The 17,516-nt window shown below is 42.0% G+C and overlaps 2 protein-coding genes across 2 annotated transcripts in view; both read left to right on the forward strand.

Moving 5' to 3' along the window:
* The window catches only part of LOC128063521 (zinc finger protein 350), a 442,658-nt gene that overhangs the window by 381,601 nt on the left and 43,541 nt on the right, over positions 1-17,516 (forward strand). The gene's annotated exons all lie outside the window — the stretch shown is intronic.
* LOC128063532 (vomeronasal type-1 receptor 4-like) lies at positions 5,144-6,175 on the forward strand. The gene has a single exon (XM_052656310.1). It carries the CDS (start codon positions 5,144-5,146, stop codon positions 6,173-6,175), a length of 1,032 nt encoding a protein of 343 aa, XP_052512270.1.

Genomic DNA, 17,516 nt, shown 5'->3' on the forward strand with positions numbered 1-17,516 from the left:
TAACAATGAAGAATCATTTTTAAAAGTACTTATCTTAGTGGCAGCATGTGGGATCTATTTTCCTGACCAGGAATCAAACCCAGGCTCCCTTCACTGGGAGTGAGTCTTAGCCACTGGACCACCAGGGAAATGCCAAAACATCATCTTCAAGGAGCTTAAGGGTTATATTGTTAAGATCAATCTGCTGTAACATAACCTTTCAGAAATTCTAGATTAATTTTAAATTTGTATTAGAAGTGTTATCAAAATGCCTTTATGCTTTCCATAAAGACTAGGATAGAAAAGTAATGATTTTCTAATCCTCTACTGAAAGCATGAATATGAATTTGTTTGAAAACAGAAAGGATTGTACTCTAGGCATATAATATGCTTACTAGACATAGCAATGGTGTCTTTTCTGAAACATTTGAGGTCTGATGATGGTGGTGAGATTGCTATCCCTCTTCAAGATAGAGAGGCAGCATTTAAGGAAAAGGCAGCTTTATAATGGTGAGGTTTGGAATATAGTTGTCAGGACCAAATGTATCTTTTCATATGTTGTCTAATCTTGTAATATTCTAACACCAAGTCCAAGCACACATTCATTTCTTTATGGTTTCACTTTTGCAACACACAAGAGTCAATATTCCCCAGATTATACTTTTACATGTCTCTAATATGTTAATCTCCAGTACTCTTGCCTGGAAAATCCCATGGATGGAGGAGCCTGGTAGGCTGCAGTCCATGCGGTCGCTAAGAGTCGGACACGACGGAGCGACTTCACTTTCGCTTTTCACTTTCATGCATTGGAGAAGGAAATGGCAACCCACTCCAGTATTCTTGCCTGGAGAATCCCAGAGACAGAGGAGCCTAGTGGCCTGCTGTCTCTGGGGTCGCACAGAGTCAGACACGACTGAAGCGACTTAGCAGCAGCAGCAGCAGCAGCAGCAATATGTTAATGGAGAAGGCGATGGCACCCCACTCCAGTAATCTTGCCTGGAAAATCCCATGGATGGAGGAGCCTGGTAGGCTGCAGTCCATGGGGTCACGAAGAGTCGGACACGACTGAGCGACTTCACTTTCACTTTTCAGTTTCATGCACTGGAGAAGGAAATGGCAACCCATTCCATTGTTCTTGCTTGGAGAATCCCAGAGACGGGGCAGCATGATGGGCTGCCATCTATGGGGTCGCACAGAGTCGGACACGACTGAAGCGACTTAGCAGCAGCAGCAGTAGTATGTTAATATTCTTCACAAATCTTGTTATATTGTAGTCTCACTTAACCTCAGTTTTATAAATACCTAAGGATTTATCAAAATAATCATTTCTATCCTATACTCATTTATCATATAGTAGTAATTCATGGTTCATAATTTTTTAAATAAAGTATTATTGTCCAAGTCTTTTTTTTTTTTTTGATAGATATCATACTGAATTTTCCTGGAATGATAGAAATGCATCTTTCTGTTGCAAAACTTATATTGAGGAAATCTTGCATTCGTTAAATCCATATGGATGGAAGTTACTTTCCTGTAGGACTGTGTGTGTTTGTGTGTGTGTGTGTGTGTGTATACATGTTAATGGCTCAGTTTGTGACCCCAAGGACTGTAGCTTGCCAGGCTCCTCTGTTCATAGGGTTTCCCAGGCAAGAATACTGAAGTGGGTTGCCATTTCTGAATCCAGGGAGTCTTTTTGATATGTTATTGACCTACAGAATAACTACTAATGCAGATATGGAAACTTTTTACAACTAAAATTATAACATATAAACACAATGGAATAAACTCCAATACTTTGGCCACCTGATGTGAAGAACTGACTCACTGGAAAAGACCCTGATGCTGGGAAATATTGAAGGCAGGAGGAGAAGGGGATGAGAGAGGATGAGATGTTTGGATGGCATTACCAGCTCAATGGACATGAGTTTGAGCAAGTTCCAGGAGTTGGTGATGGACAGGGAAGCCTGGTATGCTGCCATCCATGGGGTTGCAAAGAGTCAGACACAACTGAGTGACTGGACCGAACTGATAGAATAAACTATATGATATAAAAACAAAACTAAATTTCACAATGGATTATTCAAAAACACAGCTGATGTGTTTGGCTGGTGCATCACAGTGGTTAGGGCACTGTCTTGGAATCAGCCTACCAGGTTCATACCAGCACTCAGCCTGTAATCAGCATGTGAATTTACACAGATCACCTGACCTCTCTGTACCTAGGATCTCCTTATCTTTGCAATAAATCAGTGTCAGTACCTACCCTATGCAGTTATGAACATCAAACACCTGGCAGAATGGCCTCCACGGAGTTGGCAATAAGGATGGTGTGCTCCTCTCAGACTGTAGTTGGAATCCTGGGCGTTTTCTCTCTTCACTTTAATCTCTTCCTTTACTACCATGAATGTGGGTTGAGGTTCACAGATTTGACCTTCAGGCACAGGACTGTAGCCGCTTCTTGGTCATTCGCTTTAAAGGAATCTCCGTGACAACAGCAGCCTTTAACTGAAGCTTGTCTTCAGTGATTTAGCCATGCAAATGTGTTCTCTACGCCCTCAAAGCTGGTAGGGTGTGTCCACTGGCCCTTCTGGCCCCTTAAGTGTCTCCAGCCAACAAGATCAGCCCCAGGAAATCCAGGTGGGTGGAACTTAAAGCAAAAGCTTCCCTGTGGTCCAGAGGTTAAGACTGTGCTCCCAATGCAGGGGGTCTAGGTCCCTGGTCAGGGAACTAGAAGCCGCATGCGATTGCTGAGTGTTTATGTACCATAACTAAGAGTTTACATGCCATTAACTAAGACATGGTGCAGCCAAATAAATAAATGAGATGAAATAAATAAAATCTTCTTTAAAAAATAGCTCCTGAGTATATTGAGGTCTCCACTTTACACTACTGGACAGTATGTAACTACTTTCTTGAAGTTTCTATATGAAGACTATGTCTACTGTTCATTATATTTCCTGGTCTTTAGGGGAAGATTGTGTGGTCACAAGTCATACCTCTCTGTAAACATTATTTTCCCCATGATATGAGGCCAAGTGGAGCAACAAATCAAAATAAAGCATGAAGACTTAGGATACTGCTCTGCTGAATTTTATGACAAAATCAGTGATTCACCATATGCAGCAGTGTTACTATTTTCTGATGTTTCATTGTTGGAGTTATGATAGGGCTTACAGCTCCCTTCCTTCACAGACATAGGCAGCAGTTGAGACACATTTACAGAAACAGTCTTTCCCAAGTTCCTTCCACATTTTTTGATAATACATGTGTTTTTAAAAATGAAAGACATGTTTGCAGAAAGACATGTTTTCACTGGGTAGCTCAGTGAAATTTCAGGAATGATTGCACCTCTGGAGACCACAACTAGATCAAGAAACAGAATGTTTTCAGTACCCATGAAACTCTTCTCTGCTCCTTCTAACTCACTGTTTCCAAGACTATAGCTTTGTTGGGTATATTTGTAGCCCTGGATTATTGGGTATACGTTTGTAACTATTATGACATTTAATATTAGATCACATTGCATCTCTTGGCCTTCACATGAAAGGAATCATACATCATCTTTCTTTTGGACTTTTTTCCTCCATTCCATCTTTGTGAGTTTATCTGTATTGTTTAATATTATTTTTGTTTTTTCATTAGCATTGCTATATAGGACTTCACCGTATGACTATCAAAGGATTAATTGATCATTCAACTGTTAATGGGTAGCTGGGTATTAAGAGTTATGGGCTACTATGAGCGAGTCTGAGTGAACTCCGGGAGTTGGTGATGGACAGGGAGGCCTGGCGTGCTGCGATTCATGGGGTCGCAAAGAGTTGGACATGACTGAGAGACTGAACTGAACTGAACTGACTGATGAGCAATGATTAGGGCCCGCATATAAATTCTATTAATATAACTAATCTTTGGGTGATACATGTACAAAATCCTGGTGAGTATATTCATAGGAGTGGATTTCTTAGACCAGGATTACATCTGATCTGCTAAGTAGATACCACAGTTTTCCAAAATGTTTGTACCAATTTGAACACCCACCATCAGTGTATGAGATTTTTGGTTGATCCACAGCCATGCCAAAACTTGGCATTTTTGTCATTTCTGTTTCAGATTTCTTGATGGTATTTGATGACATATAAGTAGTGGTGATATTTCACTTGTCCTGATTACCAGGCATGTGGAATATTTTTCCACATGTCTTATGTACTGAATAACTTCTTTCTTGAAGTTTCTGTTTGAAGACTCTGTACACTGTTCATTCTACTTTGTGGTTTTTAGGACATGCTTGTGTGATTCGAAGTTGTATCTTTGTGTGTGTGTGTGTGTGTGTGTATGATGAGAACTCATCTTAATATTCATGTGTGCAAAAGTTATTTCACCATATGTTTTATATAGTCTGTGCTGTTTAGGGTATATGTATATTTTAAATATTTATTTATTTAGCTGCACTGGGCCTTAGTTACATCATGTGGAAGCTTTGTTGTATCATGGAGGATCTTTTGTTGTGGTGCAAAGACTCTCTAGTTTGAGATCCCTGGCTTAGTTACCCTGTGGCATATAGGATCTTAGTTCCCCAACCATGGATCAAACCTGTGTCCCCTGCATTGCGAGACAGATTTTTAACTACCAGAAAACCTGGGAAGTACTTTTAGCATATATTTAAAATTGTAAGACCCTAGAATAACTTCTGTCTTTTTTTCTAAAATAATACATTATCTTTTTTAAAATACCAGCTGAGCCACATGGGAGCCCAAGAATTCTGGAGTGGGTAGCTTATCCCTTCTCCAGAGGATCTTCCTGACCCAGGTATTGAATTAGGGTCTCCTGCATTGCAGGCAGATTTTTTACCAACTGAGCCATCAAGGAAGTCCCTACAATAATACATTATCTTCTTTAAAATTCAGAAGGGAATGCATTTAGAATTGACCTGTTTTAAGATAAGGGCACTGATGGAGATTTTTTTTCCTCCAGTAAGCTTCTTATTAAAAAGTTGTTTTATGCTTTCTTTCAATTTACTCTCATTTGTCATTGCTTCCTCCAGGTTACCACCACTTCATCCTTCCTGCTGACCTTTTCATAAAATATACTGATTATCTCATCATCTTTTCTTGTCTCCTGAAGCCTTGGCAATTTCATAAATGTAAACAAGGAAAGTTGGCTGTTGATGTCACAAATTTATATGAGCCATTCTGCTCTGAAGAATCACTGTTGTCATCATTTAAAGGGTATTATCTTGAATGACACAATAGCCTCCAGCCAACTGGCCATAGGAATAATCTTCTTGTTACAGACTGTGCTTGGAATCTGGGGCAATTTCTCCCTTCTGTATCGTTACCTCTTTCTTTACCACACTCTGTGTAGGCTGAGGGTCACAGACTTGATTTGCAAGCACCTGACTATAGCCAACTTTTTGGTCATTCTCTCGAAAGGAGTCCCTCAGACAATTACAACTTTGAGGTTGAAATATTTTGCCAGTGATTTTGCCTGCAAACTTATTTTGTATGTTGAGAGAGTGGGCAGGAGTATGTCCATTGGTACCACCTGCCTCTTGAGTGTGTTTCAGACCATCATGATCAGCCCCAAGTACTGCTGTTGGAAGAATCTTAAAGTCAAAGCCCAAAAGTACATTGCCTTCTCCATTTCCTTCTGCTGGATCCAGTGCATGTTTGTACATCTCTTTTTTCCTCTGTATGCATTATATGTTTCTGGCAAATGGCACAGCACAAACATGACAAATACAAGAGATTCAGAGTACTGTGTTGCCACAGATCTTGAGAACATCTCAGGCTCAATATATACAGCTTTGATAGTGTTCCCTGAGGTTTCATTTTCTGTGCTCATCTTCTGGGCCAGTGGTTCCATGATTCTCACCCTGTACAGACACAGTCGGCAAGTCCAGTATATTCACAAGGCTAGTGTGTCTCCCAGACCCTCTGCTGAGTCCAGAGCCACCCAAAGCATCCTACTCTTGGCGAGCACCTTCATGTGTTTCCACACCCTGTCCTCCATCTTTAACATTACTCTTGCTCTTTTTCATAATCCCAGTTGGTGGTTGGTGTATACAACTGGCCTGATTAATGTGTGTTTTCCCTTTATCAGCCCCTTTCTGCTCATGAACCGTGACTCCATCATATCCAGTCTCTGCTTTCTATACATGAAGAACACAAAATCGCCTAATCTTATCAGAAAAACATAAATTGTATGTTTTTAAAATTTTATGAAGTTATACTTGATTTCTCATGTTGTGTTAGTTCTGGGTGTATAGCGAGGTGAATCAGTTATACATAGGTATGTATATCTCCTCTTTTTAGATTCTTTTCCCATATAGGCCATTTAGAGGATTGCATAGAGTTCCCTGTGCTATACAGTAGGTCCCTTCTTTTTTGTTGTAAACCAGGCCTTGAGGCATATGGGACTTGGTTCCCTGACCAGGGATTGAACCCCTTCTCCCTGCCTAAAAAGGAATTCATCTTAACCACTGGACCACCTAAGAAGTTCCCACTAGGTCCTTATTAAAGTGAAGTCGCTCAGTCATGTCTGACTTTTTGCCTCCCCATGGACTGAAGCTGACCAGGCTACTCCGTCCATGGAATTTTCCAGGCAAGAGTACTGGACTGGGTTGCCATTTCCTTCTCCAGGGGATCTTCCCAACTCAGGGATCAAACCTGGGTCTCCCACATTGCAGGCAGACACTTTACCATCTGAGCCACAGGGAAGCCCTTATTAGTTACCTATTTTATATTTAGTAGTGTAGGTTTGGGGCTTCCTTGGTGACTCGGTGATAAAGAATCTGGCTGCCAATGCAGGAGACTCCAGTTTGATTCCTGGGTCAGGAAGATCCCACATGCCACAGGGCAACTGAGCCCATGCACCACAAGTAAGTACTGAGCCTGTGTGCCTAGAGCCTGTGCTCTGCAAGGGAAGCCACTGCAGTGAGGAGCCCATGCTCACCACCACTAGAGAAAGCCTGCACACAACAAAGAAGACCCGGCACAGCCTAAATAAATGAATAAATAAAATTCTACTTCTGATTCTTTAGTGTATAAAGGGTAAAGGTTTTCCAGGATATTTTCTATTCCTAAGATTATGGCAGAAAGTGAAGAGGAACTAAAAAGCCTCTTGATGAAAGTGAAAGTGGAGAGTGAAAAAGTTGGCTTAAAGCTCAATATTCAGAAAACAAAGATCATGGCATCTGGTCCCATCACTTCATGGGAAATAGATGGGGAAACAGTGGAAACGGTGTCAGACTTTATTTGGCAGGGGGGCCTCCAAAATCACTGCAGATGGTGACTGCAGCCATGAAATTAAAAGACACTTACTCCTCGGAAGAAAAGTTATGACCACCCTAGATAGTATATTCAAAAGCAAAGACATTACTTTGCCAACAAAGGTCCATCTAGTCAAGGCTATGGTTTTTCCAGTGGTCGTGTATGGATGTGAGAGTTGGACTGTGAAGAAAGCTGAGCACCGAAGAATTGATGCTTTTGAACTGTGGTGTTGGAGAAGACTCTTGAGAGTCCCTTGGACTGCAAGGAGATCCAACCAGTCCATTCTGAAAATCAGCTCTGGGATTTCTTTGGAAGGAATAATGCTAAAGCTGAAACTCCAGTACTTTGGCCACCTCATGAGAAGAGTTGAGTCATTGGAAAAGAGTCTGATGCTGGGAGGGATTGGGGGCAGGAGAAGGGGATGACAATGATGAGATGGCTGAATGGCATCACTGACTCGATGGACATGAGTCTGAGTGAACTCCGGGAGTTGGTGATGGACAGGAGGCCTGGCGTGCTGTGACTCATGGGATCGCAAAGATTTGGATACGACTGAGCAACTGAACTGAAATGAACTGAACTGAAGATATTTGCACCATGGGCTCAAATATAGAAACAATCCATGAGCAAGTTCTTAGTCCAGTTTAAATGAGGGCTTTTTCGTTGCTGTTTTTTGTTTTGATTTTTAATTAAGATATTTTTAAAAAATCAAAGTATATGTTATGTTAGTTTCAAGTGTAGACACCAAAGTGATTCAGTTATATGTATTTTTTTTATTTTTCAGATTCTTTTCCCTTATATGTTTTTTTCAAAATATTGAGTGCAGTTCTCTGTGCTGTACACTAGGTCCTTGTTGATTATGTTTTATTTATGGTAGTGTGTACGTTAATTCCAACTTTCTAACTTATCCCTCTCCCCCTTTTCCCTTTTGACAATCAGAATTTTGTTTTCTATGTCTGTAAGTCTCTTTCTGTTTTGTAAAAAGGTTTATTTGTATCTTTTCTTAATAAAAGATTCCACATATAAATGATATTATATGCTATTTTTTTTCCTCTGTCTGGCTTACTTCATTTAGTATGATAATCCCTAGGTCCATCCATGGTACTGCAAATGGCATTATCTCATTCTTTTTAATGGCTGAGTGATACTCCATTGTGTTTATATACCATCTCTTCTTTATCCACTCCCCAGGTGATGCACGTTTAGGGGGTTTCCATATCTTAGCTATTGTAAATAGTGCTGCTGTTAAGATTGGGATGTGTGTATCTTTCCTAATTATAATTTTCTCTGGGTATATTCCCAGAAGTGGGGTGGTGGGGTCATATGGTATTAATTGCTCTGTTTTTAGTTTTCGTAAGGAAACTGCATCCTGTTCTTGATTGTGGCTAAACCAATTTACATTCCCACCAACAATGAAGGAGGATTCCCTTTTCTCCACAGCCACTCCACCATTGATAATTTGTAGACTTTTGGATGATGGCCAGTCTGACCATTGTAAGGTGATATCTTACTAGTCTTGATTTCCATTTTTCTGATAATTACCAATGTTGGGAATTTTTTTCCTGAGCCTGTTGGCCACCTGTATACTTTCTTTGAAGAGATATCTATTTGGATCTTCTGCCCAATTTTTGATTCATTTGCTTGAACTTCTGATAGAGCTGTATGAGCTGTTTGTATATTTTGAAGAATAATCCTTTGTCAGTTGCATCACTTGCAAATATTTTCTCCCATTCTGTAGGTTGTCTTTCTGATAGCAGGAGTATTTTTTGGTTTGATGGTGTGGCCACCAGCCTCTCTTGCAGGGTAAGTTTGTTGGGGCTTTAGGCTATGTAGTATTAGGTTGGCTTCTGGAGGAACTGGAGATGATAGGATTAGCCTGACACTCAGAAGAACTGGAGACTAAAGCTCAGCTACACAGACAGATCCTAAAGGAGCACAAGTAAAACACTCTGGGCACTCGGGCTTGGGTGATCCTCCCTGGTGGCAGTACTCACTGTATCATAAGGTATCCATGCCAGGAAAATAACATATCATCACTTTATGGGGAGAGGAAAACTGGAGCTCCAATTTGACTATTTTTTCTGAACTCTGACCCATGCATCTCTTCCATTGACAGATGTTATTTTTTTAGTCACTTGGTCATGTCCAACTCTTTGTGACCCCAAGGACTATACCCCACCAGGCTCCTCTGTGCATGGAATTCTCCAGGCAAGAATACTGGAATGGCAATGCCATTCCCTTCTCCAGGAGATCTTCCAAAAACAGGGATCAAACCCAGGTCTCCTGCATTGCAGGTGAATTCCTTAACATCTGATCCACCAGGGAAAGTATCTTAACCCTGTAATCAAGCATTACAGTGAGTGGACCAGCTCTCAGTGAGTGCTGAGTCCTTCTAGAGGATTACTGAAACTGACTGTGGTTTGGGGAAACCCCACACTTGCGGTTAGTGTCAAAAACAGGCATGGCCTGACTGATGATGTTTCACTCTTAAAATTCTCAGTTGGACTGCAAACTATCACAGGGGAAATGGATAGTGGGCTTTGTTCAGATTGTGTGTTTGCCTGTTGGAAAATGAAAAGCTGTGATTTTGCCCCTTAAAGTTCATGTCTCATCATTCATTGTATAACCAATGAGTGCTCATTAATGAAATTCAGCGAAAGTATGTACAAAGACCTCTGGTAACCATTCATTACTGCTGAATGGAGAAAGTAGCCCTGGCTATAGTTAAAAGAATAGCAGAGACTTCCCTGGTGTCCAGTGGTTTAGAATCCACCTGTCAATGCAGGGGACAAGGGCTCGATTGCTGGTCCAGGAAGATACCACAGGCCATGGGACAACTAAGCCTGTGCACCACAACTACTCAAGACCATGAGCATAGAGCCTGTGCTCTGGGAGAGTAGAAGCCACCACAATGAGAAGCCCACACACCACAATTAGGGAGAAGCCCCTGCTCACTGCAACTAGAGAAAGGCCAGGTGCATCAGTGAAGACCCAGGACAACCAAAAATACATTAAAAAAAAAAAGAACAGTTGATACTGTCTGCTAAACCATCTGATCCTGTGTTTTCATTTGTGACAGGCACTTTTATAAATACCTCTCTGTCTTCTGTGGATATTTCTCTGTTTGTACTTCATATCAGTGTTGGGATCTGTATTGCTAAAACACAATATTCTAGAAATGTCTATTATCACCATTTCCAAATTAATCTTCATTTATACAAATTTGTACAAATTAGGTCAATGATTTCTCTTTTTTTAAACTTTCTATTTTATATTGGAGTATAGCCAATTAATGGGGCTTCCTAGGTGGCACTAGCGGTAAAGAACCTGCAGGAGCCTAGGGTTCAATCCCTGAATCAGGAAGATCCCCTGGAGGAGACATGGCTACCCACTTCAGTATTCTTGCCTGGAGAATCCCATGCGCAGAGGAGCCTGACAGGCTATAGTCCATAGGGTTGCAAAGAGTTAGACACAACCGAAGCAACTTAACACACACATAACCAATTAACAGTATTGTGATAGTTTCAGATGAACTGGAGAGGGACTCAGCCATATATATACCTGTCTCCATTCTCCCAGGACAGTGATTTTTAATATAAACTATCTACATATTCTTCCTTTTACACTTATCTCATTAAAAATTCATCTTGGACTCTCTTTGATTCCATGTATCTGCTGAGTACTTAAGTTAACCATGCAGCTAAATACTCTGAGCTTAAAAGAATACAATGGATACTTAGTGGAACAACTTCTCAGGGAATCCTGGGAGACACATACATTGTGCTGCCTGTCCCTCCCAAGTCAAGATTTCTACTGCTCCTTCCATCCAAGATCCTGTCTCCATTGTGAATCATGAAAACGTTAAGGGTCTCTCCAAGCACGTCATCAGTCTCTTTGGAGACACTTACAAGAAAATTGCAATTGTTTTCATAATTAGCAACTGGGAAAATTTTTTATCATAAACATTCTCAGCTCCCCAAGACTGTCCTGTCATTGCCACTACAAGAGAAATGGTAATTGCAGTTCTCAAGGGGATGAGGTCACAGATCACAAACCCATTATCTCAGGGTCTGGCCGCCTCATTCTCACACACCTCCTGGCTCTATGACCTTTACACTGAGCCCACCCCCATGGCAATAGGAAGGAGTCAGGTATGGTAGTTTCTGCTTCAGTCTGAGAGGCAGAGTCAGGAAGGGAGGTAATCTGAGCAAGTGTTCATGTCTGGAAAAGAAATTCTGGTGGCTAGAGAAGGATCAGATCCAGTGGCAAAGCAGGACAGCGAGGCAGAATAATTTCTTAGTTGTGAGCTGAGCTTTTAAAAGGAAACTAGGGTATTAGCCCCTGCATCAAATCTGATGGCTCCTAATATAACCTAATTAAATCCTCATTGTGGATGATCAGTGATAAATAATCCCAACGATAAAGAAGGATCATTTGTTAGGTATTTAAGGACTATAGGGCTTTTAAATTTTTATTTATTTTATATGTACTTATTTGGCTGTGCTGGGTCTTCATTGATATGCAGGCTTTTCTCTAGTTGCAGTGCACGGGTTTCTCATTGCTGTGTCTTCTCTTGTTGCAGAGGGCAGGCTCAGTAATTGTAGCTCCCAGGCTCTAGAACACATTACTTTGCCAACAAAGGTCTGCCTAATCAAGGCTAAGGATTTTCCAGTGGTCATGTATGGATGAGAGAGTTAGACTAAAAAGAAAGCTGAGCACCAAAGAATTGATGCTTTTGGACCATGGTGTTGGAGAAGACTCTTGAGAGTCCCTTGGACTGCAAGGAGATCCAACCAGTCCATCCTAAAGGAAATCAGTCCTGAATATTCACTGGAAGGACTGATCCTGAAGCGGAAACTCCAATACTTTGGCCACCTGATGCAAAGAACTGACTCATTGAAAGAGACCCTGATGCTAAGAAAGATCAAAGGTGAGAGGAGAAGGGGACGACAGAGGATGAGATGGTTGGATGGCATCAACATCTCAATGGACATGAGTTTGAGTAAACTCCAGAAGTTGGTGATGGACAGGGAGGTCTGGTGTGCTGCAGTTCATGGGGTTGCAAAGAGTCAGACAAGACTGTGCATCTGAACTGAACTGAACTAGAGCACAGACTCAGTAGTTGTGGTGCACGGCTTAGTTACTCCATGGCATGTGGGATCTTCCTGGACAAGGGATGGAACCCCTGTCTCCTGCAATGGGAGGTGGGTTTTTTACCACTGAACCACTAGGAAAGCCCTTTATAATTATGGGTTTCAGAAAACAGTTGTCATGACCTAACATATCTTGTCTTATTTTATCTAAAGTTTAACAGTATTCTCATTTGAATCAGTTCTAATGAGGTGGAAGAAACTGGAGCCTATTATACAGAGTGAAGTAAGTCAGAAAGAAAAACACCAATGCCGTATACTAACACATATATATGGAATTTAGAAAGATGGTAACGATGACCCTATATGCAAGACAGCAAAAGAGACACAAATGTAAAGAACAGACTTTTGGACTCTGTGGGAGAAGGTGAGGGTGAGATGATTTGGGAGAATAGCACTGAAACATGTATATTATCATATGTGAAACAGATCACCAGTCCAGGTTCAATGCATGAGACAGGGTACTCAGGGCTGGTGTACTGGGATGACCCTGAGGGATGGGATGGGGAGGGACGTGAAAGGGGGGTTCAGGATGGGGAACACATGTATACCCGTGGCTGATTCCTGTCAGTGTATGGCAAAACCACTACAATATTGTAAAGTAATTAGTCTCCAATTAAAATAAATAAAAAATTTTAAATGTTCACCTAAAAAAATACATAAAGTTTAACAGTATTCTAACATCTATCTGCAGCCGGTGGCGGCGGTGGTGGCGGCAGCAGGCCGGCACACTAAGCACAGGCAGTGGCGGGCCAGTGCACTAAATGTGGCCGAGAGCTACCCCACGTCCGAAGTAAGGCGGCTCAGAGTGCCAGGCTGCGAAGGTGCAGGAACGGTCGGGAGGAGCCACCCCGTGTCCGAGGTCAATGGCGGCCGGGAGGAGACACCTCGCATCGGAGGTCAGGGTGGCAGCCGGGAGGAGCTACCCAGCATCCGAGGTAATGGCAGCTGGGAGGAGACACCCCACGTCTGAGGTCAGGGGCAGCCGGGAGAAGCCACCTCGCGCCCAAGGCCAGGGGAGGTGACCCTGAGGAGCCACCATGAGCCCGAAGCCAGGGGCGGCAGCTGGGAGGAGCCACCCATGCCTGAGGCCAGGGCCGGCTGCCCAGAGGAGCAACCCGAGAAGCGGTGGCTGAGCAGGGACAGGAGGGCCTAGAGGAGCTATCCCACGTTGAAGGTCAGGAACGGCGGTGGTATGGAGATACCCCTCGTCCAGGTATGGAGCAGCTGCTGTGCTTTGCTGAAGCAGCCGTGAAGAGATACCCCACGCCCAAGGTAAGAGAAACCCAAGTAAGATGGTAGGTGTTGCAAGAGGGCATCAGAGGGCAGACACACTCAAACCATACTCACAGGAAACTAGCCAATCTAATCACACTAAGATCACAGCCTTGTCTAACTCAATGAAACCAAGCCATGCCTGCAGGGCAACCCAAGACCGGTGGGTCATGGTGGAGAGGTCTGATAGAGCATGCTCCACTGGAGAAGGGAATGGCAAGCCACTTCAGCATTCTTGCCCATGAACAGTATGAAAAGGCAAAATGATAGATTACCGAAAGAGAGACTCCCTAGGTCATTAGGTGCCCAATATGCTACTGGAGATCAGTGGAGAAGTAACTCCAGAAAGAATGAAGGGATGGAGCCAAAGCAAAAACAAGACCCAGCTGTGGATGTGACTGGTGACAGAAGCAAGATCCGATGCTGTAAAGAGCAATATTGCATAGGAACCTGGAATGTCAGGTCCATGAATCAAGGCAAATTGGAAGTGGTCAAACAAGAGATGGCAAGAGTGAACGTCAACATTCTAGGAATCAGCAAACTAAAATGGACTGGAATGAGTGAATTTAACTCAGATGACCATTATATCTACTACTGCAGGCAGGAATCCCTCAGAACAAATGGAGTAGCCATCATAGTCAACAAAAGAGTCCGAAATACACTACTTGGATGCAATCTCAAAAACGACAGAATGATCTCTGTTTGTCTCCAAGGCAAACCATTCAATATCACAGTTATCCAAGTCTATGCCCCAACCAGTAATGCTGAAGAAACTGAAGTTGAACGGTTTTATGAAGACTTACAAGACCTTTTAGAACTAACACCCCAAAAAGATGTCCTTTTCATTATAGGGGACTGGAATGCAAAAGTAGGAAGTCAAGAAACACCTGGAGTAACAGGCAAATTTGGCCTTGGAATGTGGAATGAAGCAGGGCAAAGACTAATAGAGTTTCGCCAAGACAATGCACTGGTCATAGCAAACACCCTCTTCCAACAACACAAGAGAAGACTCTACACATGGACATCACCAGATGGTCAACACTGAATCAGATTGATTATATTCTTTGCAGCCAGAGATGGAGAAGCTCTATACAGTCAACAAAACCAAGACCAGGAGCTGACTGTGGCTCAGATCATGAACTGCTTATTACCAAATTCAGGCTCAAATTGAAGAAAATAGGGAAAACTGCTAGACCACTCAGGTATGACCTAAATCAAATCCCTTATGATTATACAGTGAAAGTGAGAAATAGATTTAAGGGCCTTGATCGGATAGATAGAGTGCCTGATGAACTATGGAATGAGGTTCGTGCTATTGTACAGGAGACAGGGATCAAGACCATCCCCATGGAAAAGAAATGCAAAAAAGCAAAATGACTGTCTGGGGAGGCCTTACAAATAGCTGTGAAAAGAGAGGCAAAAAGCAAAGGGGAAAAGGAAAGATATAAGCATCTGAATGCAGAGTTCCAAAGAATAGCAAGAAGAGATAGGAAAGCCTTTTTCAGCGATCAATGCAAAGAAATAGAGGAAAACAACAGAATGGGAAAGACTAGAGTTCCCTTTAAGAAAATTAGAGATACCAAGGGAACATTTCATGCAAAGATGGGCTCGATAAAGGACAGAAATGGTGTGGACCTAACAGAAGCACAAGATATTAAGAACAGGTGGCAAGAATACATGGAAGAACTGTACAAAAAAGATCTTCACGACCCAATCACGATGATGTGATCACTAATCTAGAGGCAGACATCCTGGAATGTGAAGTCAAGTGGGCCTTAGAAAGCATCACTACGAACAAAGCTAGTGGAGGTGATGGAATTCCAGTTGAGCTGTTTCAAATCCTGAAAGATGATGCTGTGAAAGTGCTGCACTCAATATGCCAGCAAATTTGGAAAACTCAGCAGTGGCCACAGGACTGGAAAAGGTCAGTTTTCATTCCAATCCCAAAGAAAGGCAATGCCAAAAATGCTCAAACTACCACACCATTGCACTCATCTCACATGCTAGTAAAGTAGTGCTGAACATTCTCCAAGCCAGGCTTCAGCAATACATGAACCGTGAACTTCCTGATGTTCAAGCTGGTTTTTGAAAAGACAGAGGAACCAGAGATCAAATTGCCAACATCCGCTGGATCATGGAAAAAGGAAGAGAGTTCCAGAAAAACATCTATTTCTGCTTTATTGACTATGCCAAAGCCGTTGACTGTGTGGATCACAAGAAACTGTGGAAAATTCTTCAAGAGATGGGAATACCAGACCACCTGACCTGCCTCTTGAGCAATCTGTATGCAGGTCAGGAAGCAGCAGTTAGAACTGGACATGGAACAACAGACTGGTTCCAAATAGGAAAAGGAGTACGTCAAGGGTGTATATTGTCACCCTGCTTATTTAACTTATATGCAGAGTACATCATGAGAAACGCTGGACTGGAAGAAACACAAGCTGGAATCAAGATTGCTGGGAGAATATCAATAACCTCAGATATGCAGATGACACCAGCCTTATGGCAGAAAGTGAAGAGGAACTAAAAAGCCTCTTGATGAAAGTGAAAGAGGAGAGTGAAAAAGTTGGCTTATAGATCAACATTCAGAAAACGAAGATCATGGCATCAGGTCCCATCACTTCATGGGAAATAGATGGGGAGACAGTGGAAACAGTGTGAGACTTTACTTTTTCGAGCTCCAAAATCACTGCAAATTGTGACTGCAGCCATGAAATTAAAAGACACTTACTCCTTGGAAGAAAAGTTATGACCAACCTAGATAGCATACTCAAAAGCAGAGACATTACTTTGCTGACTAAGGTCCGTCTAGTCAAGGCTATGGTTTTTCCTGTGGTCATGTATGGATGTGAGAGCTGGACTGTGAAGAAGGCTGAGTGCCAAAGAATTGATGCTTTTGAACTGTGGTGTTGGAGAAGACTCTTGAGAGTCCCTTGGATTGCAAGGAGATCCAACCAGTCCATTCTGAAGATCAACCCTTGGATTTCTTTGGAGGGAATGATGCTAAGGCTGAAGCTCCTGTACCATGGCCAGCTCATGTGAAGAGTTGACTCATTGGAAAAGACTCTGATGCTGGGAGGGATTGGGGGCAGGAGGAGAAGAGGACGACAGGATGAGATGGCTGGATGGCATCACGGACTCGATGGACGTGAGTCTGAGTGAACTCCGGGAGGTGGTGCTGGACAGGGAAGCCTGGCGTGCTGCGATTCATGGGGTCGCAAAGAGTAGGACATGACTGAGCGACTCAACTGAACTGAACATCTATCTAAGCTCACAACTCAGTTTATTATTTCAATATATATGATGTGCAAGATTCCATATTCTCCAGACTCCTGTGTACGTCTCTTGTACTTTAATATTTTTCACAAATCTTGCCTTATGGTTAATAGTTTCATTTAATATAAGTATTAATAAATACTGAGTACTGAGACTAAAATTATCAAGAACTTCATTTCCAGCCTCCCTTGTTTTATCACCTATTAGTATTTCATGTATCACAGTTTAGGAAACAAGGTAGTATTATCTGATAATGTGGAAGATGTCATTGTGTTTTGGTCCCTGGGATGATAGCAAATGAGTCCTTCTGCTGCCAAATTAATACTGGACAAATTTTATATTCATTCAATGCAACTTGTACATGGGAAAGTTTCTGTAGAATTAGCCTCTAATTACAGCATCTATACTTTATTATTATCTCTAAAATGTCATTCATATTTGATAATGACCTATAGAATAAATCCCTAAATAAAAAGGAAAATTTTTACAACAAAAATTATAAAATAAAATGAAAATGATATGAAATAAAAGTATAACTACAAAACTAAAATATAGGTCTATATTACTA

Source organism: Budorcas taxicolor, chromosome 18, assembly GCF_023091745.1.
Source record: "Budorcas taxicolor isolate Tak-1 chromosome 18, Takin1.1, whole genome shotgun sequence".
Classification (NCBI taxonomy): domain Eukaryota; kingdom Metazoa; phylum Chordata; class Mammalia; order Artiodactyla; family Bovidae; genus Budorcas; species Budorcas taxicolor.